We start from the raw sequence: 24,831 nt of genomic DNA, 5'->3' as shown, positions 1-24,831 counted from the left end.
CCCCCTCGCAGCCCTCGCCAGCAAGTCAGCTACCCAACGCCTGCACCTCACCTCACCTCGTCGGCGAACCCGATTGATCTTGACGGCTTGCCCAGCCTCCTCTCTCTCTCTTCTCTCTTTCTCTCTTTCTCATTCTCCCCCTCCCCTCCTCTCTCTCTGTGCTCCTCCTATCTACCCCAATGATTCCGCATCCTCTCGTCTTTTTCCAGACTTCTTCCGTCAAACCTGCTTCTGCATGAACTGCACCCCGCCCGCATTGACATTAGGCGACGAAACCCTGACCGTCTGTACGATTCCCTCAAGCCTCATCACGGCAAAAGAGAGTCGGCTCCCAAACCACACAGCCTGCGTTAATTCGAAACACTACCGCTAAACAAGATGCTCGGCGGGTTGCTCTTCTGCTTCTGGAGATTCGTGGAGATTGTCACGTTAATCCCCGTCATTGGCATGCTGGTACGCCCTATCCTTTCCCGAAGGCACACCACTACTGACACCCGCACCCCAGGCATGGTTCGTCGACGGCTTCGATGAAAACAATCAACTGACTCCAGCCTTCATCCTGACCTTGTTCATCGTCTCCGTTCTCGCCTGCGCTTGGGCTGTGGTGACCCTCCTCCGTCTCGGCTCGACCCGTCGCTCTGCTCTCTTCGTCGCATTCATCGACCTTTGCTTCGTGGGCGCTTTCATCGCCGCCGACGTCGAACTCAGAGCTATCGATGACGCCGACTGCGGCAACTTCACTAGCGGGTCCATATTCATCAACTTGGGCCCCTTTGGCTACTATGGACGGACCAGCGGTTCATCATGGGCGGCACATCTCAACAAGAATTGTTCTATGCTAAAGGCTTCCTGGGCCTTGGGGATAATGAATACCATCTTGTTCTTCTTCACCTTCATCCTAGCCCTCTTCCTCCATCGTCACGAAAGAGTGGTCGTCACCAAGGAAGTCAGGCGGTCGAGACACAGCAGTCGACGAGGTCACTCTCGTTCTGGATCGAGGAGGAGCACCAGCCGCCACCGATACGTCGTTTAAGCGGAATGACTAAGTTCCAACCATTATGCACTGGATGAACATGAACGTGACTCGCCAGAAGAGGTGGGCCGACTCCGAAAAATTACACTGGACGAATTTCCTTATTCATGTTGTGAATGTAGGCCGCGAGGATTCGGCCTCTTGGATTATGTCAATGTGTTAGTGAGTAGCGAGCTGATTTTACCGGCGGATCTCTCAGTTGCTCGGAGAACGCTATTGACGAGGATATTGATGACGAACATTGACGGAGCAGAGGAGTCAGGAAAGTGCACAATATTCCTCTCTCGCGAGACGAAATGGTTTAATATAAACAACAGGGTCAAGAATCTGTCATATAGGAGGTTTCTACAACATGCCATTCGTCTCGTCATTGAGCGCTATGCGCGGAGCAGTCCATATCCCGCAAGACTTTCGCCTTTCAGAGGTTGAGACCAACCACTGACAGTCGTAAAGGATCTGATTCTCATCCTCGGGAAGAATGAAGGATGAATGGTGCAAAGAACGCGCGGCATACATACATACATACGTACTTCGAACCTAGTACTACAGAACGTATGCTACGTTAGTATCCCCTGTCCCTCTCCCTCTGTGATCAACCTTCATAGACTTACGGAGACCGTCGTCCTAGACAAGTTGCTCTCACATGTATCTCAAGTCCCATCATAACTCATGCGTTTCCTGTTTTCGATATTGTCTTATGGCCTCGACGAACATTCTTGCCTCTCACACGGATATCTTTCCCTCCTATGATCAAAGCGACTCAAGTGACGAGTATATTAGGCTTGCCAGTCAACGTACCATGCCTACGTTGTCCGACTACACCTTACCCAGCTTCTCCTCAATCGCCTCTATGACCTCCGCGTGCCCAATTTCAGAGCGCTTCACGTCCATCGCCACGGGATCCATATCTTCGTGATGCACGACCTTTTCGACGGCCACGACGGCTTTGTCGGCGAGAGCTTTGTCCTCGAACACTATTCGAACGGTGTTAGCATGAGAAAATCTGCTCATGACTTCCCTCATGCTGCAAGAATAAACCAGAGTATGGAAGCGGAGAGCAGGGAAAGGATGGGGAAGTGTCAGTTGGAAAGGAGGGGGTGTGACACTTACAAAAGGCCAACTCCTCCAGTGTCCTCCCTGCCGTCTCAGGGAAGAAGAACCACACGAAGCAGATCTCAAAGGCCAGCCAGCAGCAATACGTGATCAGCCATTTCCAGCTGATGTTCTTCAGGCCGATGGGGTTCACAAACGTGGTGAAAAACCCGGCCATCCTGCCGAATAGCTGGAAAACGGCGATGCCGCGAGATCGTTCCGCATACGGCCAGAGCTCCACGAGATAAGTGTATGTTAGAGCGTTGTAGCCGATATTGTAGCAAGGCGCATAGAGGAAGATGAAGAAGATCGTGGCGGTGCCCGCCGCGGTGTTTGTCCGATCGGCTTCAACAGCGGCAATGGATTGCTGCATCGTTACAGTCCAGCAGATGTAGACGACGAGTAAGCTGCATGTGCAGGCGAGATACATGGTTCGGCGTTTAAAGCGAGTAACCAACATTGCGGCCGTGAACGCACAAACGAGGGACCAACATGAGTTGCCGAGATTGATTTTCTGTTTAAAGATACTGTCGGTGTGGCCGATCATGGCCAGCAGGTCGCCGAGATAGTACGAGATCAAGGTGTTGCCCGACCATTGGGTGAAGAGCCCTAGGAAAGACGAGATGAAGACACGTCGACGCATGCCCGGAGAATGGATGACAGACAACCAAGATTTCCTCGATGCTTCCAGCTCCAGACGGATGGTGGTTTGCATCTGAGCCATTTCAGCTCGCACGAATTCAGAGTCCCGGTCACCTTCGGCGTGGTATTTTACAAGGATATCGTAAGCTTCCTCAGTGCGGTCTTTGGTGATCAACCAACGGGGACTCTCGGGCAAAAAGTAGACGAAGCAAATTTGCAACATTGACGGAACCATTTGCAGAAGAGATGGGATCCGCCAGGCCCAATTGCTTGCGATGCTATTCGTTCCGAAAGTGATGCCAGCGGCAGCGATTTGACCTGTCATGTTCGACTTGTCAGCAAATGCAAATAGAATGGAGAACCCTAATTGACAACCGCAGCTAAACATTCTCGTTTGGTGGGGTCATTTACCGATGAAATAGGATACGTTGAACAGAGACGTCAAAACGGGGCGTTCCTTGGGATACCCGAGTTCACCGATCAGCGCAGAGCCAGAGACGATGCAAGTCGGTATGCCGAAACCCAGAATGAGACGTGCGGCGATGTACATTCCAACTACAGCTCATTGTCAACACGAAAATCACCAAGCTATGATCTCGGGACTGACCATTTCGCGCAAATCCTTGGACGATGGCGCCGACAACCATGATCAGCGAACCGAGAAAGATTGACCCTCTTCTGCCGAGTTTCTCGTTGACAATGGGAATAAAAGGGAGAGAGCAGATGGCTCCAAGCGAATATGCCGCGGCAATGATACCTTTCAAAGAGCCTTCCGGGTTACCAAAGTCTGCAGCCAAACAGATTAGCATTCCTCTTGATGCACATTAGTCTGGCAGGATTTGTACACTCAATCCAAGATGGGACAATCTGTAGGGCATTGATCATCTGCGAATCGAAGCCAGATGTCAACTCAATCCCCATGCATGTCGGAAAGAGCATGAAGTAGAGATATCGCAAGTTCCGTTTGCGATACCAAGGCACTTTGTCTTCCTGGACGATGCGAGTGAGAATGGGATCGGAGGCCCCAACCTCATGTGTGGCGGGCTTGAATATCTTAGTAGTAGCCATGACGAGCACAATGTTGGTATCAACGGCACTGAAAACAAGAACAGAATGCTCTTTTCCCGGAGCTGATTGAGGGAACTCTTCCCTCTTATTTCTCTTCTTCGTCGACTACGTCCGAGGAACAGCCGCGACCGCGACATAATGGAGGCAAATTTATCCTCGCTTGCAAACAATATCACCCTAGTCAAAACCCCTCAGCAATACAGCAATCCCTGGGGGTGGCACAAGAGGACCGGGAGGAGGAAATACGTATCTCTAAGAGGGTGGAGCATTCAAAGTGGAGAAATGGGAATCCGGGGTTGGCCGTGGAGGCTTTGGACAAGGCAGCGGTTGTTGATCGACCACATCCAACCGTTTTGGTTACATCCACAAGCGACAGCCTCGCAGGAAACTTCTCTCAAGGTCGACAGTCAGCCCGGAATCCCTTGGCTTGTTGTGTGGTCGAATGGCGACCGATGTTAGCTGAGGCGCTTCAAGCCACATACTCCAAGTCTCCAACGAGGAAAATACCAAGCGGCAGATCATGACCCTGGAAGCTTTTTTGGCTGCAAGACCTGGACTGATGATAGAAGGTTCAAAGAAAGGAGCAATTAGCCTCAATGCTCGAGCCAAGCAGGATAAAAGGCGAGCCAAGGCACGCTTGCTCGAGCTCCGTGCTGGAAGCGGATGGCGTCGGCAGAGAAGAGTCTCCTAAATGCCGTGTGGTGATTCTGAAGACTCCAGACCCATCTGTGTCGAACATTTTGTCATCATTGTCGCGGAATCTCGGTATAAAAGGGCACAGGATGGAGAGATGTTGAGCTGAGTAACTCTCGAAGGAGAGGAATGAGGGTGAAAATTTCCGACTCAAGGGCGAAAGACAAACTCGGCATAGCGCAGCTTCGGAATCATATTGAGAATAGCTCAGCGCTGTCAGCGATTTCTTGTTTCCCTTTTGAACAAGTCAAAAGAGCATTCCACCCACAAACGCTTGACTATACCAGGAATCACATACGCTATCGTCCTTAGACATAGGGCACACGAGAAATCTCGTCTCTTAAGCGGCCATTTCGGTCATCTTTATGAGTCCCGTCACTCCGAAGGCCAAACGCCAATGCGACATGGAAGATCTGCCGTGTCGTGAGAGTAGTGGTCGGCTGCGCATAGAGCTCGTTGTTTTGCAACTTGAAGCCAGACAAGGCTTTATCAAATTCGACCTGGATTTGCCGGAAAACCAAAGACTTGTCCCCTTCCCTGGTGACCAATTTCAAACAATAAGACCCAGAAGGGGCCTGAGCAAGCATACCACCAGCCTCTGATTTCTCACCAGTTTTCCGCCGCAATTTGCTCCTGTATACCGAGTACGCTGCAGAGTTCTTCCTGGCTTACTAGCTGACCGAGTCGATGTGTTGTTCACCCATTTTTGACAGGATTGAGTCTGAGATAAGAGCGGGCCTCCGCACCAATAAAACGACAGGGTGTGCGGCCATCGGAGAAGGCCGAGAACTCGCCCTCGTGTTCATTTTTATGATTTCAGTCTTCCCTTTTACCGCCATCCCCCACCTCTGACCATTTTATTTCGTACTCGTACATCCACAGTTGCTTTTCCTTTCCTTGACTGCCTCGCCAACTCTTACCGCGATCTTGATATATTCGACATTCATTCTGTCTCCTCAAGAGGTCAATGGGCTGTGCAACAACGCCGACATCAATCCGTCCAGATCGACAGGTATTTCAGCGCTGGCCACCATGAGAGACAATGTCAATCTTGCTTTTTCTGCGTGGGGAACGCAATTTGTGGCAGAAATCACACCAGAGACCGGCTACATCACGAATATTGACTATATTAGGGAGGTAGAATATCCCCAGCTGAAAGACACGACCTATCTCGATCACGCGGGGACAACGTTATATGCAAAGTCCTTGATTCAGAGGTATTCCGAAGAGCTCACAGGGAGCTTGTTCGGCAATCCACATTCGGCTTCGGCGTCTTCGCAACTATCCTCTCGTCGAATCGACGATGCTCGGCTTCAAGTCTTGCGATTCTTCAACGCCGTCCCTGATGAATTCGACGTAGTCTTCGTTCCCAATGCGACAGCAGCCGTTAAGCTTGTTGGAGATGCCTTCAGAGATCATGCATCCGGGTTCAGATACTACTATCATGCTGAGGCTCATACCAGTCTCGTTGGAGTGAGGGAACTAGCGACTGGTGGAACGACCTGCTTTGCCAATGACGGAGACGTCGAGGCGTGGCTGAAAGATTTGGAGAATCAACGTTCCACCGTCGAAGGGGATCTGTCACTTTTTGCCTATCCCGCTCAATCAAACATGACAGGCCGTCGGCTGCCGCTGAAATGGATCCGAAGGATACGGAAGGCAACAAGGACCTCTGGGCAATCTTTCTTTACTCTTCTCGATGCTGCCGCCCTGGTATCGACGGCGCCACTCGACCTTTCGGACGACTCCACGGCACCCGATTTCATAGCGCTGAGCTTCTACAAGATCTTCGGCTTTCCAGATCTCGGAGCTCTAATTGTGCGGAAGTCCTCCGGCGATATCCTCCGTCGGCGGAGGTATTTCGGCGGAGGAACGGTAGACTCGGTCGCGACGTTAGGAGAAAGTTGGCACGCCAAGAAAACTCCTTCGTTGCACAGCTGTCTCGAGGACGGGACTGTGGCCTTCCACAGCATCATTGCGTTACAGGCGGCGCTGGACATCCACAGAAGACTGTACGGGTCGATGGGGAATGTCTCGAAGCATACGAACTTCCTGGCGTCTACGCTCCGAAATCAACTCCGCAGCCTTCAACATGCCAATGGAAGCAAGGTCTGCGCCATTTACCCTGATGGGCTTTCGGATTCTCTCCCGCTAGGCCCTACTGTTGCCTTCAACCTCAAAGACAGCCGGGGCAAATACGTAAGTAATTCGGAAGCAGAGAAACTTGGGATTGTGAAGAATATACAATTCAGGACGGGTGGCCTATGCAATCCCGGCGGCATCGCAGGCCATCTTGGGCTTTCGGTGGATGAGTTGCGCCGGAACTACGCCGAAGGCCAGCGGTGCGGAGGCGAGAATGACATTGTTAATGGTAAACCGACGGGTGCGATCCGGCTGAGTTTGGGTGCAATGAGCAACACACAGGATGTGGCGTCAATCATTGATTTTATCAAAGAGTTCTACGTGGACCGCGGTGCCCCGGCACAAACACAAGAGCATGGATCAGTGGCCGGGCCGCCCCCGACGCCTCAGAGTTTTGTGGTCGAGAGCTTGTCGGTTTTTCCCATCAAAAGTTGCGCGGCATATAGAGTTCCCTGCGACGTGCTGTGGGAGGTGGGACCGAAAGGACTTGCATGGGATCGAGAATGGTGTCTCGTCCACGAGGGCACCAACGTTGCGCTGAGTCAGAAGCGCTTCCCACGAATGGCACTTATTCGTCCCGAGATTGACTTGCAAATGGGCGTAATTCGGGTCTCCTTCGATTCTGGGTCTTCGCAAAACAAGAAGCTCGTTCTCAATTTGGACTCGAAGCTTATGCGCACAGGAACCATTACTAAATGTGAACGCACAACAAACAAATCTTCAAACGTGTGTGGTGAGAATGTCGACGTTCATGTCTACACTTCATCCGAAGTGGTGGAATTCTTTACCGAAGCCTTGGGAGTCCCTTGTACGCTGGCGAGATTTCCAAATGACGGCACCATCAGACAGGCCAAAGTGCGAGTGCCTGGTTTGCGTCACGGAAAACAGGCCACTGAAGTTGGAAAATCCATCGCTCTGTCTAACGAAAGCCCTATCTTGCTTGTTTCACGTTCTAGTGTCAACCGTCTCAATGAGCAGATTAAGCAAAATGGTGGCATCGGCAAAGCTGTCACTGCCGACTCATTCCGTGGCAATATAGTCATTGCTGAGGACCTTAGACGGGGGTTAATAGAAAACCCATATATCGAGGATGAGTGGACGAGTTTACAGATTGGAGATGGTCTGGACAGTGTGTTCGAAATCCTGGGGCCGTGCCAACGATGTCAAATGGTCTGCGTGGACCAGAAGAGCGCACAACGGAGACAGGAGCCTTTCAGCACCTTGGCGAAAACAAGGCGAAAGGATGGCCGGGTTTGGTTTGGCATGCACATGTGTTTGATGTCTGGTAGCATGCCAGAGGATTGTTCTCGCCGGCCGCGTGTTAGCATTAAGATTGGGGACCGGATTACGCCATGGACAGCGAGCTGAACTGGCACCAGTTTCAGAAAGTTTGACACAGTGGCTCCAAGTAATCTCGTGTTGGTGTTCCCTGGCGGACGAGACCCGAGAAGTAAAATCGCGGTTCGGATCTCGTCTTCAGACCTAATCTGTCTAGCCCTGCGGAAGTTGTGATGCAATGGGCACAATTACATTATGGAGTAGACGGAGTATTTGCAGAAGAGATCTCGACCGACAAACCCCCTTGGAGTGGACCAAGTCCGGCATGTCTGCTGTTTCTGGACCAAAAACACAATTTGAAGGATTTGGCGCACTGTGGAACGACATGGGCCGGTGGCACTTTCCCTTTGTCGACCGAATTGTCTGACATAATGGTGTTGGATGTTAGGCTGAGGACCTCCATTGAACCCTTCTGGCCCAGTCAGTAGATTCATTGTGATGACATCGCTGGAATCGCAGTTGGGTCTGATTGAAGACCTGCATCGACTGTTTAAACAACTGTTATTTTCCCGGTTCTGTTGGACACATTTCTCGTCAATCTGGATAACGGCTTTTGGGTTCTTCGCTTGGGGTAATCGGCGAGTTTGGGAGTTAGATGAAACCGGCAGCCTTCCAGTGGCGGAGATACTGAAGGGAGACAACCAGCATGGGGAGGTTGGAGAGCTACATAACAAGCCACAAGACAAGGGAAGAATGACTGCGGGTGCAACGGGGATATTCCCTGTTCCACTCGCTAGTAGGGCAAACACGCCCCACGAGTCTGGCATAGGTACCCCGTATTTGAAGACATGGGCTGCTATCGCACTCCTTGCACTCGAAGTACCGAGTAGTCGGTAGTTTTGCACAGTATGGAATGGTATTGAACAGCGAAGCCTTTCCTCTGAGGAAAGGACATGCGAACGTACTCAGTCGACACCGCCTTTCTGATCCAAGCAAGCGACCAGACCTCCATCGTTTGTGACCTCCGAATGGCGGGAAATCACCAAACACACCTGGGCAACTCTTGTGCTCGTGCTTGCCCTCTCGCGTCGTGTGTGTGCCTGGGTGTGTGCCTGGGTGTGTGCATTATCGCCGGAGAGCAATCCGTCGGGACTCCATACTCGCACAGGACAGAAATAATCAATGATTTTCTCGCTAAGAGGGCCATGAAGATCACAACCACAGGGGAGGGATTTGGGAATTTTCGTGAGACTGGGCGCAAGATCAGCATTAGAATGTCAGCCACATGCCAGCCATCAAGCTCGAGAGCTGTACTGGGTACCTGAGAAGTCTTGTCCTCCTATTAGTTCCAGCCATGAGGCGTGGGGGGAGCCTCTTTACAGAGTAGTGGACGCCACCAGGACCCAGGCAAAACTGAAGTTTGACGGAGTCGAGCAGACAACCCGACCGAAATAGGACGGCACCTCGACAATTTTGGAGAGACCAGTTGATGCCGAAATAGGGAAGGGATGGCTTCTAACCAAGAACGTCCAAGAGTGTGCGACGTTGTTCGCGAGGGCTGGCTCACCAGATTGATTAGCGGCCGTGAGGGAGGAGGAGGAGGAGGAGGAGGAGGTGGTGGGCGAATGTGGTTGGAGCTGAATGAAGGATGATTGGTGGAAGAAGCACCAGTGCCAAAGGCATGAAGGGTGCTACGTTGGTAATCTAAGTACCAGCCACCGATGAAATGGCGTCATTCGGGAGTTGGGATGCAAGTATGTACGATATATTCGGTATGTCAATCAGGGTCCTGGCAGAGAAGAGAGCAAGGATGAATAGAGAACAAGAGGATGAAGGAGAGAGGGAAGAGAGAATTGACAATAGGTGCTGCCCGGGAGCTGGTGGGAGTACCACGTACTTGCGTACCTAGGTACCACCCGAATCCAGTTAGGCAGGCTACTTAGTATGTAATGGGAGGTGGGTTGTAACGAAGCGGCCCCCAAAGCAAACAGGCAAGTCACAAGCCTCATTGATGCCTGAACCACCGAGCCACCCTTAACTAGGTACATAGAAGTTAGACCTGAGCCTGGAGCGGGCACCTCTTCCTGGGGCTGAGGCGCGTCATAGAACAGCGTCACTGGCTAGGAGCTCCTCAACACTGCCACTCCTGCCTCGCTGCCACACTTGGCTTTCACGTCGATTCCATACCTCATCCTCCCCAAATTTGCCTGCTGATCTTTCCTCTCGCTCATGTGCCACATCTAACCCGTCCAAGCCCGTCAAAAGTCAATCAAAGATGCAACTGTCAATCAGTAGCTCAAAGGCCTAAGCGACACAGGGGTTGTTACGGGGTAATCCTGTTCCCCTGCTCCTGCTCGGTACTCCCGCTCCTGCGCGCCCACTCCTCGTCCTAGACGCCACCTGTTTATCTTCTTCCTTTGCGATCTTCGAGCCGCCTGTGGCCACCACGCCTAACGAGAGACAAGTTAAAACGAATCCACGTCCAGCTTCGTGCAGCTCCTAGCTCCTAGCTGCTGGGTGGCTTCCAGGGCCTCTTGAACCTGCCTCTTTTTCCTCCCCCCAGTCTCCGATCCCAATTGCGTATCACGATTCGGTTTGCCTGCGCCTCTTTTCCTCTTTCATCACCTCTCTCTATTCCATCGAACCAGAGCAACGCACTGGTTGCGGCGTACCCTTAGGAAAACAAGTCAAGCCCAGTCGAGTCCCACTGCCAAACCACAAACACAAACCCATTTCCAGCAGAATCCACCAGCCAGGTTGTACCCAAGAGCAGGACCCTTTTATTAGTACGTTCAGCACGGGCCTGTCTACCTGAGCCACTCGACTTCTCCTCGCAGCTACTGCTCCACTCGAATACCGTCACCATCTCCATTGCCCGTAACCCTCAACCACTGGCCCGGTTCACAACCATACGAACCCGTCTTCATCATTTTCCTTTCCTTTCCCTTCCCACTCGGCCGGTCGCGAACCGTTCGCCATACACATCTACTGTTGCCAAAAGGAAAAAATTCTCTGCGGTACAAGGGTCCGTCGATCTGACGAGTCGACAGTATTTGAGTCAACTGCCATCCAAGAACCTCTCTCCCTCTCGAAATTTGACCCCTCGCTCTCAATCGCGATTCATCAGATTGCAGTCAACCAAACAGTCAAAGATCCTCGTCATTTCAACTCGGCTATCCTGTTGAAATCCCACCTGCTGCCAACCATTACGAAGCATTTACAGCGCTCGCCTCGTTTCTGCCAAACAAGCACGGAGTACCCGCCTACCACTTATTCTCGTCGCTTCAGTCCCTCCCTTCGACCTCTCCTCGTAGACAACTTCAACTGCAAAAGCCAAAGCGACATCTTCTACGGCGCAGGTTCCAAAACCATATTTCTGTCGCAATCAGCGGCGCGCATCCTCAACCGGTTCCCCCCACCGTCGAAAACCGGACCTTCTACTTGTTTTCGCACCTTCGTTCTCTTTATCCGTTCAACCCCACGAAGCTCATTCGAATTCGCTCATTGAATCAGGGGTGAAGTTGGTCCTCTGACCGAACGCATAAAAGTATATACGAGTTCGGAAAGCCTCGGCCTCACCTTCTACGCCTAGTCCGCGCCTGAAACCTACCGCGAAAGCCACCGAGAAACTGGCCTACCCCGGACGGTGCTCCCCCATAACATGCTGCGCATCGCTAGTGACAGGTTATTTAAGAGATAGGAGAAGAAGAAGAAGAAGAAGAAGAAGAAAGGGATCCATCGGCGTCTGCCAGCCAACCTCTCGGTCTGGGCAATAAGTCCTTCTGCTCTCCTGTGAGGCTGAAAAGTGCCTCGTGCTCAGCCTACTTCTTTTTTTCAGCTCGGAGCCCCAGCACCATTCAACCTATGCCCCCTTGCAAAAGGTACGCCATCCTCAAGCGACTGTAACAGCCACGTCGCAAATTCCGTTACTTTTTTCTCTATGGACTTATGACCAGTCTATGACGGCTTTCTTCTCAGTTTCTACATCTCCTGTATTGCCAAAAACAAAAGGAGATGTGGCATGCTTAGCCTCGGGCTCAAGGACTCTTGCGCTGACTGTCCATGTAGGCTGCAGTGAATCTTGCGACTTTAGATCTTGTTGATGGCTGAAACCAGCCCAGATCCGCAAATATCCCCAGAGGATTCTGTTCCGATCCCCCCCACATTCGTTAAACCGACCAGCTCAGGGCAACATCTTTCCAAAGTCAAGGCCAGCTCCCGCGACGGCTTTGAAGAGTCGTCACGGCCTGGGAAGAGACCGAGGCTCGAAAGCCCTCTGATGACCGCCGCCGTAGCTTTTGCTGAAGAACAACAAAAGTCATCTCCATCTCCGCCTTCACCCACGTCTGGAACGAGTCCGAACCCCCCTCATCAAGCCCGAAGTGCCCTCATGGGCGCAAATCAGAATGCGACGAGCAAAGCTGCCGAGCCAACGTCAGATATTCCCTCAGATCCTGCGACCACAGTCAGCGAACCACTAGCTTTGGTTGCGGAAAATGTTCAACAGCCGGCTGGATCTGTTCCCGAAGCTTCCACCGCTGGAGACAACCACGCAGCGCTGACTAGTCCCACAAGTATATCGAGCGGTGGGACGATGGGTACCCTGGAAGGCGTGCCGGGCGTCTCGGGGATGACTACCACCGTGGGCAGCCCACTTGCGATCGAAGAAACAGTCCGTCAGGTCGTGAATGCTGCAGAGGCAGGCTCTACCTCTCCTGGCGGTGTCGCAAAGACGGGGGCGCTCTCGTATCCGACCCCCTTCTTACAACCACAAGTAGCGGATAACGCTACTAGACGAGGGATGAGCTTGCCTCATTCCGGCACACGACAAGGTACAAAATCTCCTTCCAGCAAAAAGCACAGATGCCCCTACTGCGCCACCGAGTTTACTCGTCATCACAATCTGAAGAGCCATCTGTTAACGCATAGCCAAGAAAAACCCTACGTCTGCTCGACCTGTTCATCGCGGTTCCGCCGACTTCATGACCTCAAGCGGCACACCAAGCTTCACACCGGCGAAAGACCTCATATTTGCCCCAAATGTGGCCGTAAGTTTGCTCGGGGCGATGCTCTTGCCCGTCATAACAAAGGTCCTGGAGGTTGCGCTGGACGGAGATCCAGCATGGGTAGTTTTAGCGGTAAAGAAGAAGGGGAAGCTGACGAGTCAATGGAGGGGGTGGTATACGGTGAACCTGAGCCTCTGGATGATGAAGAGGGCAATGACAAACGACCGGGTATCCGCCGACAAGCACCTTCTGGAGACGATACACTGGACGACCCTGCCCACACATCTCGAATTCCCAGCACATATCCTCCGATACAGGGCCGCCCTCCTGGAGGGATCGCCAGTGGTCATTTCCCGCCTCGACCTGGTTTCAACCAACCCGGTTCGGGCCCCAGCAATGCTCCCGTGCCTTCATCTGCACCAATGCCATTTCCGCCTATGCCTGGATCGTCCTCGAGTTCACGGCCCTCAGCTCCAGGTACAGTCTACCCGCAGAATCCAATAACAGAGAGTCCAAAGCCTCTTTCACCTGGTCAAACGCAGCGAGGAGGCCAAGTTTCTGGAGTTGAGGGCAACATCCGTCGCAACCGGTCCCCAAGCACGACCTTCTATCCACAACCGCACGCACGATCCGGTGGTGGTTCTGGTTCCTCTCTGGGCGTGCCTTCGAGTGGCCCACAGTTACCACCTCCTCATGCGTTAAATCCGCCGGACGCGAGGTATACCTTACCCAGTCAAGCTGGGCCAGCACATCCTCCTACTCAGCCCAGTGGGCCACCCACTCACATGAGCGGAAGTGGACCCTTGTCGTCTCATAGCAACAGTCTATCGAGTCACGGTCATTCAGTTCATGGCAGCGGGGAAACGTCTAAAGCCATGTTTGCGCAAGAGGAGCGACTGTGGGCATATGTGACCAGCTTGGAGCAACGGATCAACAAAATGCAAGACGAAATTAATTCATTGAAACATCAACTGGCCAGCGCTACACAGCAACAACAGCAACGGGTTTAAAACGTCTTTGAAAGCCATATGAAACAGAGCACTTTTAAGCAACAACGATTTTGCTCACCACCAGACGAAAAGGAAAAGTGAATATGACGTTACAGATATTGTTCGGACTCGATGAGAAGTTCGAAAACGAAAAGCAAAAACCATGGCACGGTCAAAAGCATTAACAGGGTATTCTGCCGAGGTTTATCCGATTCTAGCATTTTGCTTGGGCATGTTACAGATACCCCCTCATGTTGCGTTTTTATTTTCGCCTCTGTTTTTGAGTTGTTACTGCCTCGTATTCAATGTTCAATTCGAAGGGACATTGCAGGCTCAAAGACCGGGAGTTCTCTTTTTTGTGTGTGGTCTTTGGCGTTGAGGCAAAACGGCTGGTTGGGCCAGGTTTTCGACACAGGCAAAGACCAACGCGACGGAGCCATGATGATCTCACAGCTCGCGACGGCGATAAGGGGGTGTGGGTAAAGGACAAGGCCTGGCTGGCATGGGATCGGAATGAGTTCATTGACTGACGGGTCAGATGATTGTGTTTGTTGTTTCTCTTATTCATCACCCATGTGTATATGTATATTACAGACCTTTTTCTTTCTGTCTATGGACCGAAGAGCGGCAAAGACCCCGTACGGAACTTGGACTCCTGCTTGCCACGTAAAGGCAGTGCATCAGAAGAAAGACATGGGGCGATTGGGACGTGAATACAGCTGCTTAGAAGAAAGGAAGTATGTTCAGCAAGCCGTCAATTCATGATCAAGTCCCGCAAAAACCGCCCCGGAGTGTTCTTAGCGCTCTGGATGAGCTCAATGCATCTCATGCAGTCTATCCGATCTACTTTAGGTACGGAGTTATGTGATGAAGTGAGTCTGGATCTCCTGCCCAAGTGTCTATTTCCAAGTCGCACTCCGCCAATCTCCCTAGTATGTAGCTGGCCAGTTATTGCGGCGCCACATAGCCGTCCACATCCGTCGAATTACTCAGCACGGCGTATTGTGTGTAGTTTTGTTCGTATTGCTCTAGCTTGTTCATGACCGCCTTGTACGCGTCGGTGCCGATGACGACCCGCAAGGGCGGGCTGGGCATCACAGCCAGCTCGTACATCGCCTTTGCGCCCTTATTAGGGTCCCCTGCCTGCGTGCCGTGGCGGGCGGTCATGTGTATCTCGGCATTGAGATCTGAGTTTGTTGTTAGCAATGGTTGGTATTAGGGATGAGGTGCCTCGGGGCGACAGCCCAAAAGAAAGGTGGGAAAAGAAGATAACGAAGACAAGAGACGTACGGTCATATGCGGGATGGCGTTTAGCGAAGGTCATGGAACGGCCGGCCCAGTCTGTTCTGGAAGATTGTCAGCGCTGGCAGATGTGGGATGGAGAAGAGCATGATAGTCAGTCAGTGCGACAAGAGCCAGCAACCACCGCACTCCTCGCCGCATGAAGGATGAATAGAGAACAAACGTACCTGAACCCGCCCGGCTCGATCAGAGTGAACTTAATCCCCCACTCGGGCTTCATCTCATGGCTGAGAGCCTCTGTGAAGCCCTCGACGGCCCACTTACTGGCACAATAGATGCTGAAGAACGGCACCCCCCTCTGGCCACCAATACTCGTGATCTGCTGAATCAACCCGCCCTGGGGTCTCTGCTTATCCCTCATAGTCTCCAACGCCTCGCGGGTTACGTCCAGCAGTCCAAAGAGGTTAATGTCCATCTGCCGTCGGATCTCCTCGTCAGTGCACTCTTCGAAACAGCCCGAGAGACCGTAGCCTGCGTTGTTTACCACCACGTCGATGCGGCCAAATTTCTTGAGCGTCTGGGAGAAGGCTTGCTTGATTGAGTCCTTATCCGTGACGTCGAGGCGGAGTGCCAGGTACGTTTCGGGGCTGGTGTTGGTGAAAGACAGTTGTGACGGGTCGCGGGCTGTGGCGGCCACAATGTCGCCGCGGTCCAGAACTTCTTGGGCGTAGTCGTGACCAAAGCCGGTCGACGTGCCGGTGATAAGGAAGACTCGAGGCATTTCTGTTTGAGGAGGGCTAAGCGCCGATGTTCCTTGTCTGGTTCGTCCTTGATGATGGATTTTGCGGTGACAGGGAGATGGCTGATCGATTGAGGGATTGATCGATGGCTAGGCCTCCGATGACACCCCGAGGAATTCAAACAGAAGAGGGCGAAAGCTATATCGACGACGTCACCTAGCGCTCTGTTCGTCGTCTCTGTGTCGTCGACTTACCGGATTTTGTCGGTGGTCTCTTACCACGGGAAACTCATTTTCCCAATTCCCGAATCCTGCTTTAAAGACCGACTTGGGCTGGATGTCTCGAATACCTTTATCGCGGAAATGTTCGACTGCGGTCCCGAAAGCTTTGGTTTAGCGCTATCAACAGCTGCATTTTGACTTTTCGATATCCGACGACCGAATCTGGGCTTTTCTGGGTGGTTACGGAGACCTTTGGGCGAATCGCAACGAGAGAAAAGACGTCGCGACCTGCGAAGCTCACCGGAGCTAGGCCCCACTACTACAGCACCACATACAGCCTCACAGCGCAGTGTGTCGGCTCTACGAGGTACGAGGACAGAATACACCTTTAGAGGAAAAGAAAGACCCAGGCAGTTAGTTCCTTAAGCAGGAGGATGACAACGACGACGACAATAACAATAACAATAATGACAACTGATGACAAGGGCGTTTTAGCAACCGAGCCTCTGTACCGAGTACGTAAGTGAGGATCGTGGACCGCATATTTATCTTGATTCTTGATCAGTGTCACCAACCCTTGCTTCCCGCCTCTTGGCCGAAGAAACGCCCTGTTTCCCGCCGCACTTGGCTCGCAATTTCGGGCACCTCTAAAAGACTTGGATAATACGAGGCACGACGCCGTCAGTTGTCGACAAGGCCTCCCACAAAGCCAGGACTCCTCATTTTCAGTCGCCTATCTCGCATTTGTGCATACAACCGAATTATTTGAGACTGGAAAATATCCTTTCGCGTGCATTTGGCTTGTCCCACTCCGGTCCGTTGCTCTGCCGCCAGTGGCCTCTGTCAGCCTTCTGGTGCTTTTCGTCCAAGCTCTGTCGATCCAGGCCGCGCGTCACTCAGCCTTGTGAAGAACCGTGGAATCTTGAAAGGAAAGGGCCTCGCGACGACATTTGCTGCAGCCACCTTTTGACCAGGGATTTTGCTCCCTTCTCTGGTCCGCTTTTTCGAGTCAGGGCGTGGTATTCCTCTGACTGACCTCGGCGGGGAACAAATATACTGGATCTCGGGGAGTTGCATTTTTCTCTCAGCCTTGCGGACCACCCTCTTCAGATCCTGTCAACGGCATGTGGAACAATTCCCCTTATTATTACGCCCAACAGGGCCCTCCTGGACCTTATATTCACCGCCAATCTACCATGAGCGATCAGATGTCTGTCTCGTCCGGGACCACTGGAGTCTTGAGCCAAGGGAGCCATCCCCATCAGAGCTATAATCCCGTATACAATGTCCAACAAGCAAACCCAAACGCATACAATACCACCACTACCACCTACTTCTACCCAAGTAGTCACGTCCATAACCCTCCTCCTCACCCACTTATCCAGAACCCCCCATACATCTCGTCCCCCCCGGTAGCGACAGGACCTCCGCCATCGCTAACAAGTATCCTCCTGGCTTCTGCCCCGCAACAATTTGCCCAAGCAACTGAACATCCCTTCCTCCGTCTGGCGGGGCAAGGTACCCTTCCGAAACACACTTTATCGCGCTGGCTCTCGCAAGATCGTCTCTACGCGCAATCCTACATCGGCTTCATCGGGTCTCTCATCGCTCGCGTCGACTTACCCTACGTCAACGTCGTGGATAAATCGACTTCTTTGCGCTGGCGCATCGTGAATTGCCTCACCGGCGCCCTGCAGAATATTCACACCGAGCTGAAATTCTTCGCAGACACGGCAGCCAAGTATGGCCTGGAACTAGACGTGCCAAGTCGCGCCGACGGGATATTCACGGCTGAGCAGGCCACGAAGCAGTACATTGATCTGTTCCGGGCCTTTTGGACCGATCCCAGTATGAGTCTGCTCGAGGGTATGGTCGTGTTGTGGGCGACCGAAACCGTGTACCTGAGTGGGTGGAATTACGCCAGATCTTTTGGCAGCAAGCCTGTTGCTGATGGCGGTAGTGGAGAGGTGAAAGAGCCAACTAAACCAAGTGCTCCGTCGGAAGGAGTGATGTCGGAACTGGAGGGGAGTGGGGTCAACGCAGCGCAGACTGACAACGAGACGACGGGAAGAGGGCGGAATGAAAACAACAGCAACAACAACGACGACGACGACGACAACAAGAGCAATGGCAATGCTAATAAGGGGGTTACAACCGCTTGCAAAGACCGCATGGTGCCTCCTCACTCGAGCGACCTGGACGGCGGCGCGCTCCGTGACGCATTCATCCCAAATTGGACGAGCCCGGAGTTCGAAGCCTTCGTCGCTGAGATCGCCGAGTTGACCGACCTTCTGGCCGAGCGCGAGGACGCCGTCGGTCGCAAGTTAGACGTCTACCGGGCGGTCTGGAGACATATTCTGGACGTCGAGAGGCGGTTTTGGCCTGATGTTGGCGTCGGTGGGGGGGCTTGAATTGTGTACTATGTAGTTCTCTATTTTGTTTTGCTTTGACCTTTTCTGGCTTTTTTTTCTTCTAGATGTGGATCAATGTACAGTCCCGGTAGGTGTACAGGCGTACGTTTAATTAACCTCGCTGAAAAGGGAGATGGACAGGAGTGAGAAGGAAGGCTAACTCTGCTCTACTGGTACTCTGCTCGGCTCAGCATATAATCTCCCGGCTGCTCCATACCTCTGTGCGTAGGTCTTCCATGTTCAATCAACTTCATCTTCATCATGATCACCATTTGAACCTACATATCGTTTCCAACCTGCACGCACAAATGATTCGTTGCTCACATCTGGTGATTCCATTCCTGCTCAACTCCGAAGAAGGAAAAGCGAAAGCAAAATACTCTGCCAATTCCATGGCACATTTGCGCCCGTTTCCCCCGGTCAACATTTAGAGTGGTCATGGATCTGATTCTCAATCCCAGTGGCCGCTGATGTGTACCATGTGTTCCATTGGCGCTATTTGTCCTTTCGTGAGGGACTTCACCCAGGCAAACTCTCGTATGGAAGATACCAATGCAGCAAAAATTCAAACCAGATTCCAACTTCGAGGAAAAGACAGAGCGGCGCTTTCAAATCGCAGTTCCTGTCAGCATATGGACTTTGGCATAAAGCTGCGCGTCTCTGCCACCAACAATCCCTTTAGGCCCAGCTGGATCGCGGGCTTTTGTGAACAAGGCCTCGCCGAAATTTCCAGAAGCTGCGTGGCCCTGATTGGTTTTCAGGGGGTCATGAATCGTTACTCATTCGGCTTCGTCAAATGTCCTTGCCATTCCTTTTCGTCTGGCTGTCTTTCCTCTGCGAGAGCCGCGCCAAATTGGTCTCTGGGCCAAGAGAAACGGCGCCATTGGCTCCCCTAGAGGGGACTTGACGGCTAAATTCAACACCTTCATCTCATCCTTAGTCGAGCTTTTGGTGACATGCCATGATTGTAGCAGGCATCCCTCCCCAGACCTTGAACTAGCATCTTCACGGCCAAGACATAGCGACCAATGCTGGACGAGACTGGGTCTCTGATCCACAGCTGTTATCATTATACAGGCCGGACGTTATCGGCGTGCCAGAACCCCATCACAGCGCCTGTCTCTGTAACCCATTCTCTGGTAGCGTGTACAGCTGCCTTGGCCATTCCTGTATTCTTCCTCCTATGGCCCTTCTTAAAACCGACGCCCTCTCGTTCTCCTGTGGCATATTCGGATCCCATGCTTGGCAAGACATTCTCTCCGGCACTGAGACTAACGAAGAGCGCAAATGGGACGAGCCACACGCACAGTCCAAAGTATGATGCAATCTCGGTGAAAGTAGGTTGATCATATATGGGAGTTGTCGAATACCAATCTCGCCTGCTGCTGGGTGGAGCACCCCTGTATGGACCTCCTCTTGTGGTTGCATCGCTGAAGTGTCTGAACCATAACCAATGGTTAAGTATAACCAAGGCACAGCTCGTAAGGAAAAAAGGGTCCGATAATTTCACGATGGGAAAATGCCGCAGATTCGTCGCGTAGACGCCGTGACTGGCAACCCCCAGCAAGATGAGATACCAGGGGAATCCATCGACGAGCCAGAGAAGCAACTGTGCAATGACGACGGCATAAATGAGGCGCTTGAGTAGTTTTGCACTGAAGACTGTGTGCTCTTCAACGAGCTCAGAGAGGTAGTAGAGGCCCGATGCAATGGAGAGGGTAAGAAATGCGAACCCTAATATGAGGCCGGTGTACCCCAAGAGGGGAAGAATCCACATGGTTCGATTGTGTGCGCAGGAGCAAAACTTGCTTCGGGTCGAGATCAAGATTCTGCAATGACGATCGCTGGTGTTAGGGAGGTAGAGTTGAAGACGGGAAGGGCCATGGAGAAGAGGGCGGGATAAGGAGTCTGAGTTGAGACCAGCTGTCAATTGCGGGAAGACAGGGAAAACATGTAGAGAGGTGGCCTGCGCCTGCGATGGGAAGGTGACGTCGATTCAGCCTCATCAAGGATTCTTGGCGTGTTTGCAAAGCGATCAAACTCGGCAAACGGTGGGGGCACATTGGAGGGTATCAGAGTTGGAGCCGCCTGGTGCCGCGTCGCCGCGAACACTTTCTTGGTGGATTCTTTTACAAATGAGAACATACAAGTACGGACACCTACGGGGAACGTCCGGATCAAGAGGTTATTTTGTCGACAAGTTATCCACCATGAAGAGGGCTTCGTTCAGGACGAAAACAGATGAATCAGAAATGCTTTGGACGAGGTATGGTATATTAACAGACAACCGACCCTTCGTGTGCTCGCTTTTCGTGGCGCCAGCCTCTGATCCTACTCTTTCCAGTCTCCAACAATTCTATGGCCAGAATCGCTTCCTAGCGCTGAAATACCCTCCCTCAGTGAATTTTGTATCGTATTGTACATATAGATACCGTCCCTCCTCTTTTTTATATGACCATCATTCGCCTCGTGCCGGAGGATATTCAGCGACCGCCGCTGCTGCGACTGCTCCAGTCACGATGATCCGTGCCCTGGTCTTCATACTCGACTCGGTAATCGATCGAGTGCATGATCACTCCGTCCGTGAGGCCTTTGACACTCTCTGATGTATTGTCTGGTTGCCGCCCGCCTGCACCGCGCGAGCGGTTTCTATTAGTGTTCCGGATGGTCTCTTCGTCTTCATTGTCACTCCGGCTTCGCACTGTCGAGGTAATTTCGGCCTTGCTGGTGGATGACAGCCCTAGTTTTGTCGCGATCTTGCTTCCCATACCACTGCCTGCTGCGTACGTGATGCCTGCACCAGTCTTGCCGGCAGAATGCTCCAACTCGAAAGGCTCGGATATGGTCACGGCGCTGAGGCCGGCAGCCCAGTCGGCAAGGAAACGTTTGATTGACGGGATACATGCTGTAACGATTGATAAGTTCAACGCACAGGATGTCCAAATGGAGGGTGTGACTGCATGCCAAGTGCGATCTTGGGGAACCGAATGGTAGAAATCATCATAGGCAGCGATCGATACGGCGGTGAATACCGGCGTGCTGCAAACCTCCAGTCAGAAAGATCTCAACAGCAGATCTGGGGACACTTACGCCAGTCTGATAGCAAACAGCGTGACCACCATCCACCGCTTGCCATTGGAGACTTGGACCGATCGCATCATCATCGCAGGCAAGAGAACAATTCCTACGTCGCTGGCGATATCCATGGCCCTGAGTGCCACCTGCATCGCATACTGATCGATGCAAGTTTGCGGATCAGCACCCGACCTTGGGCCTAGTACCCAATGGTTTGGCGAACATTGGAAGGCCACAACGAAGACGCCCGCTATTCCCCATACTGCGACGAAGCCGAGCATCCCGTAGCAAGCGAACATGACCCATCGCAACGGTTTAATAGCAATGACAAGCAGAGTTACTGCTGCTTTGGCACCAGCCAACGCAAGGATGAGAAGAACGTTGGAAGCGTAGAAATACTGATCCCACGTCAGCGTCTTCCAAGCCGTTTTTGCAGGTGTTCGGGGTTTGCTTACTTTACTGAGCTCAATAAGGTCTGGTTCTTTGATCGCTGTTTGGTGTTGGCCCAACCCCTTGTCAGCTGCGATGGCGATAGATATAGTTTGCCCATATGCGAATGTCTGCGGCAAAGCTGAGTTAACAGACTAGCCAAACGAATATGGGGGGACTCTGGCCGTACAATAGCAGCGAACATCGCAATGTCATTTGCGCCGAAGTTCCGAGTTGTCGCATATCTGGTCCATAGTTTGACGCCCACAGTCAACGAAGAAATGACCAGTAGAGTCACAGCAGTCGCCAATGCAATTGGCCCTCGATTCTTCGGGGTGATGTCTTGAAATGGCGGAAGAAGAGGTTCATAGATACCACCGTCGCCGGTATCGCTGCCCGACATGTCGGGAAGGCTGATTGTGCGAGAGAGCTATGTACACCCTGCTTCGAAGTGCGGGTAACGGGAGGAACGAACAACCTCAAGGGGGATGGTATAGTATATCTCTGTAGGTTGAGCTAGGCGTCCTTTTTTCATCGAATTCCCAGAAACAAACCCACGGTATACGGAGAACTGAATGCCTGGAGGACTGGCTAGCCGACGGCCGCGCAGCCCAAACATCCAGTAGTTCGTCACCCTATACGTGAATTAAAGTCTTAGCCAATCTGTCCCCCCTGGCAGGAGTCAGGAACAGGGCCTGCTAATGCAAAGGTCAAAGAACCAATGCAACCGACATGGCTCGTTTTCCGGGAGCAACGCCATCGACTCACTTACCGGACAGGGACGCCAGGCCAGAAGTGTTTCCCACCCTTCCACCGATTTCAAGCGAACTGCTCAAACGGGCAGCCAAGACAAGACTCTAGTATATGTTTTGTCAGGAGATGTTCTGGAACGTTGGTCAAGTTCAGATTCACTGCCTAAAGGTGCCTTTGAGACCGTGAATGTCAGAGGCTTGGTTGTGCTGGTGAGCTATCCCCCTTCCCTTGAACCCAGCGTTGAGGCGGGAGACAAAAGCAGAATCATGAGCTCGGAAATGCTCCTACCTTCGCACTTTGGCCATCAGGTCACCCTCGGCCTCTCAGCTTTGACAAGCCACTTGACTCGTTGGGGGTTCGGGAATCGGGATGCTGCGCAAGTTGTCTCCGTTTGCTTGCCAGGGGAATGGAGAATTCGCGTGATGCCAATCCACTGCGACGCTCTGGCGAGAAATTGCGGACCAGTTGAATTGATCACGAAATGCATCTGGCCCCAGGGGGCGTCGGCTAGCAGTCTTGCAAGGCGACAACACGTACCCAGTATCGATGTCAGTTTCCCACCCTCAGAGCAAGACTGAGCCGTGCGCATCAGCTTTCTGTCATTGCCGATCCCTGCGCTCAAGCACAAGAGCCACGTCGATAAACACCTCTTGTTGCTTCTTCTGATTTGAGAACCACACTCGGAAGGCCCACAAGGAGCGGCCGGCGCTTCTCGTTCAGGCATGCCGCCTAGGCCTTTTGGAGATTTCAAAGGAAACAAAGTTGTCCTTGGTACTTGGTGTTGGCACGAGGCTAGCGGAACAGAGCGGGCCCCTTGGAAGTGTCGTGGGGAAAGCCAACGGAGGATTGACACTTGGGGCGCTTCTTATGCTATCTTGGTCCGTGGTGGCGCTCCTTGACACAGCCTTGGTTACAGCAGGCTGCAATGCTCCAATGGACCTACCTCGTATAACAAGTACAAGTTTTAATGCATGAATGGGGGCTTACACCCGTCCACAGGCGCTAACCTCATTCTAACCCCCATCAGTTTGATGAACGTTGCATATAAGAATGAGCGCAGTTTGACATGCGGCACAAACCTTGGCCTTATCATCTCCTCGACAAGATGGGCAGGTGGCCAACCCAAACCTTGGGCTGGACAAGAGCTCGAGGGGTTGGCAGTGCTGGCATTGCTTGGCCGCATCTTGCACTGGACCAAATATGGTATGATCCGAAGGATCGACATTCGGGGAACTGAAATCCGTTTCCACCATTTGCATAAAGCGGCCTGCCCCACATTCCGCCCTTCATTCCCCGCCCCGAGTCTGTGAATGGCAGAATACGGAGTAGCCTCTGCTGCCTCTGTCGGTCGCCTTGTCCGTTTGACCCTGTCCTTTGTATGCTTCTATGGCTTATTGGCTGCTATCCAACCACTTGCATATCTTGCCGAGCGCCGCCGATGGCGTCTTGGACAAAGGACTGCTTTAAACGGAGTAGTGAGCTCTATCATGCTTGTCTTGGCCTTTTTGGGTCCTTTTTTAGCGCTCTGTACTGGGTAACCCATGCTCACACCATGGAGGTTCCTTCCCCCTCTCCCTCTTTGTTTTCGCCCTTCCGGTAGGGGCTCGCTCCGAGTTCAAGTGCGTGCTAAGTGAAACCTACACGTACAGGATTATACAGGCGGTGGGGCAATTTGCTGCCTTCGATAGTGAGGCAACCTGATCACTGCCATGCTACCATACAGCCATGTTTCTCGAGTCTCGACAAACACTTTGCCGAGAGTCCGGGATATTCTATGGTTCTATTCACCGTCTGTTCTGCCTCAGAAAGCCCTCAGATCGATTGGTGGGATTTCCCCAGACCCTCCACCACTCTTCCAGCCGAGCCTTCGAAGGCGACCTAGGTAAGGTCATGAACCGATCGAGCCATTTTGTTTTCAATCCCCTTATCACCCTGGCGTTTCTTCTATCACGGCACGTTGCTCTCTGCACGCTTGCTTGCCTTCGCGTGGCCTAGACCCAATCTCGGCAAACTGTCC

At 52.4% G+C, this 24,831-nt stretch overlaps 8 protein-coding genes across 8 annotated transcripts; 4 read left to right on the top strand and 4 right to left on the bottom strand.

The window, feature by feature from the left end:
* Positions 1-378: 378 nt before the first annotated feature.
* A1O5_13156 (uncharacterized protein) lies at positions 379-1,033 on the top strand (the record flags this gene model as incomplete). Its single annotated transcript, XM_007753723.1, has 2 exons — positions 379-453; positions 506-1,033. 2 exons carry the CDS (start codon positions 379-381, stop codon positions 1,031-1,033), a joined length of 603 nt encoding a protein of 200 aa, XP_007751913.1.
* Positions 1,034-1,849: 816 nt separating this feature from the next.
* On the bottom strand, positions 1,850-3,835 carry A1O5_13155 (uncharacterized protein; the record flags this gene model as incomplete). The annotated part of the gene is made up of 5 exons (XM_007753722.1): positions 1,850-2,007; positions 2,144-3,085; positions 3,179-3,322; positions 3,375-3,554; positions 3,613-3,835. The coding sequence occupies 5 exons, from the start codon at positions 3,833-3,835 to the stop codon at positions 1,850-1,852; spliced, it is 1,647 nt and encodes a 548-aa protein (XP_007751912.1).
* A 1,725-nt stretch (positions 3,836-5,560) lies between these two features.
* On the top strand, positions 5,561-8,038 carry A1O5_13154 (selenocysteine lyase; the record flags this gene model as incomplete). Its single annotated transcript, XM_007753721.1, has 1 exon — positions 5,561-8,038. One exon carries the CDS (start codon positions 5,561-5,563, stop codon positions 8,036-8,038), a length of 2,478 nt encoding a protein of 825 aa, XP_007751911.1.
* Positions 8,039-12,338: 4,300 nt separating this feature from the next.
* Positions 12,339-13,964, top strand: A1O5_13153 (uncharacterized protein; the record flags this gene model as incomplete). The annotated part of the gene is made up of 1 exon (XM_007753720.1): positions 12,339-13,964. One exon carries the CDS (start codon positions 12,339-12,341, stop codon positions 13,962-13,964), a length of 1,626 nt encoding a protein of 541 aa, XP_007751910.1.
* A 927-nt stretch (positions 13,965-14,891) lies between these two features.
* Positions 14,892-15,966, bottom strand: A1O5_13152 (uncharacterized protein; the record flags this gene model as incomplete). Its single annotated transcript, XM_007753719.1, has 3 exons — positions 14,892-15,130; positions 15,234-15,289; positions 15,413-15,966. The coding sequence occupies 3 exons, from the start codon at positions 15,964-15,966 to the stop codon at positions 14,892-14,894; spliced, it is 849 nt and encodes a 282-aa protein (XP_007751909.1).
* A 1,376-nt stretch (positions 15,967-17,342) lies between these two features.
* Positions 17,343-18,557, top strand: A1O5_13151 (uncharacterized protein; the record flags this gene model as incomplete). Its single annotated transcript, XM_007753718.1, has 1 exon — positions 17,343-18,557. The coding sequence occupies one exon, from the start codon at positions 17,343-17,345 to the stop codon at positions 18,555-18,557; it is 1,215 nt and encodes a 404-aa protein (XP_007751908.1).
* Positions 18,558-19,626: 1,069 nt separating this feature from the next.
* Positions 19,627-20,334, bottom strand: A1O5_13150 (uncharacterized protein; the record flags this gene model as incomplete). Its single annotated transcript, XM_007753717.1, has 1 exon — positions 19,627-20,334. One exon carries the CDS (start codon positions 20,332-20,334, stop codon positions 19,627-19,629), a length of 708 nt encoding a protein of 235 aa, XP_007751907.1.
* Positions 20,335-21,040: 706 nt separating this feature from the next.
* On the bottom strand, positions 21,041-22,464 carry A1O5_13149 (uncharacterized protein; the record flags this gene model as incomplete). The annotated part of the gene is made up of 4 exons (XM_007753716.1): positions 21,041-21,596; positions 21,648-22,030; positions 22,088-22,192; positions 22,252-22,464. 4 exons carry the CDS (start codon positions 22,462-22,464, stop codon positions 21,041-21,043), a joined length of 1,257 nt encoding a protein of 418 aa, XP_007751906.1.
* Between the last annotated feature and the right edge of the window lie 2,367 nt (positions 22,465-24,831).

Source organism: Cladophialophora psammophila, assembly GCF_000585535.1.
Source record: "Cladophialophora psammophila CBS 110553 chromosome Unknown aczJe-supercont1.43, whole genome shotgun sequence".
Taxonomy (NCBI): domain Eukaryota; kingdom Fungi; phylum Ascomycota; class Eurotiomycetes; order Chaetothyriales; family Herpotrichiellaceae; genus Cladophialophora; species Cladophialophora psammophila.
The sequence above is the reverse complement of the archived record's forward strand: the minus strand, read 5'-3'. Positions and strand labels throughout refer to the sequence as shown.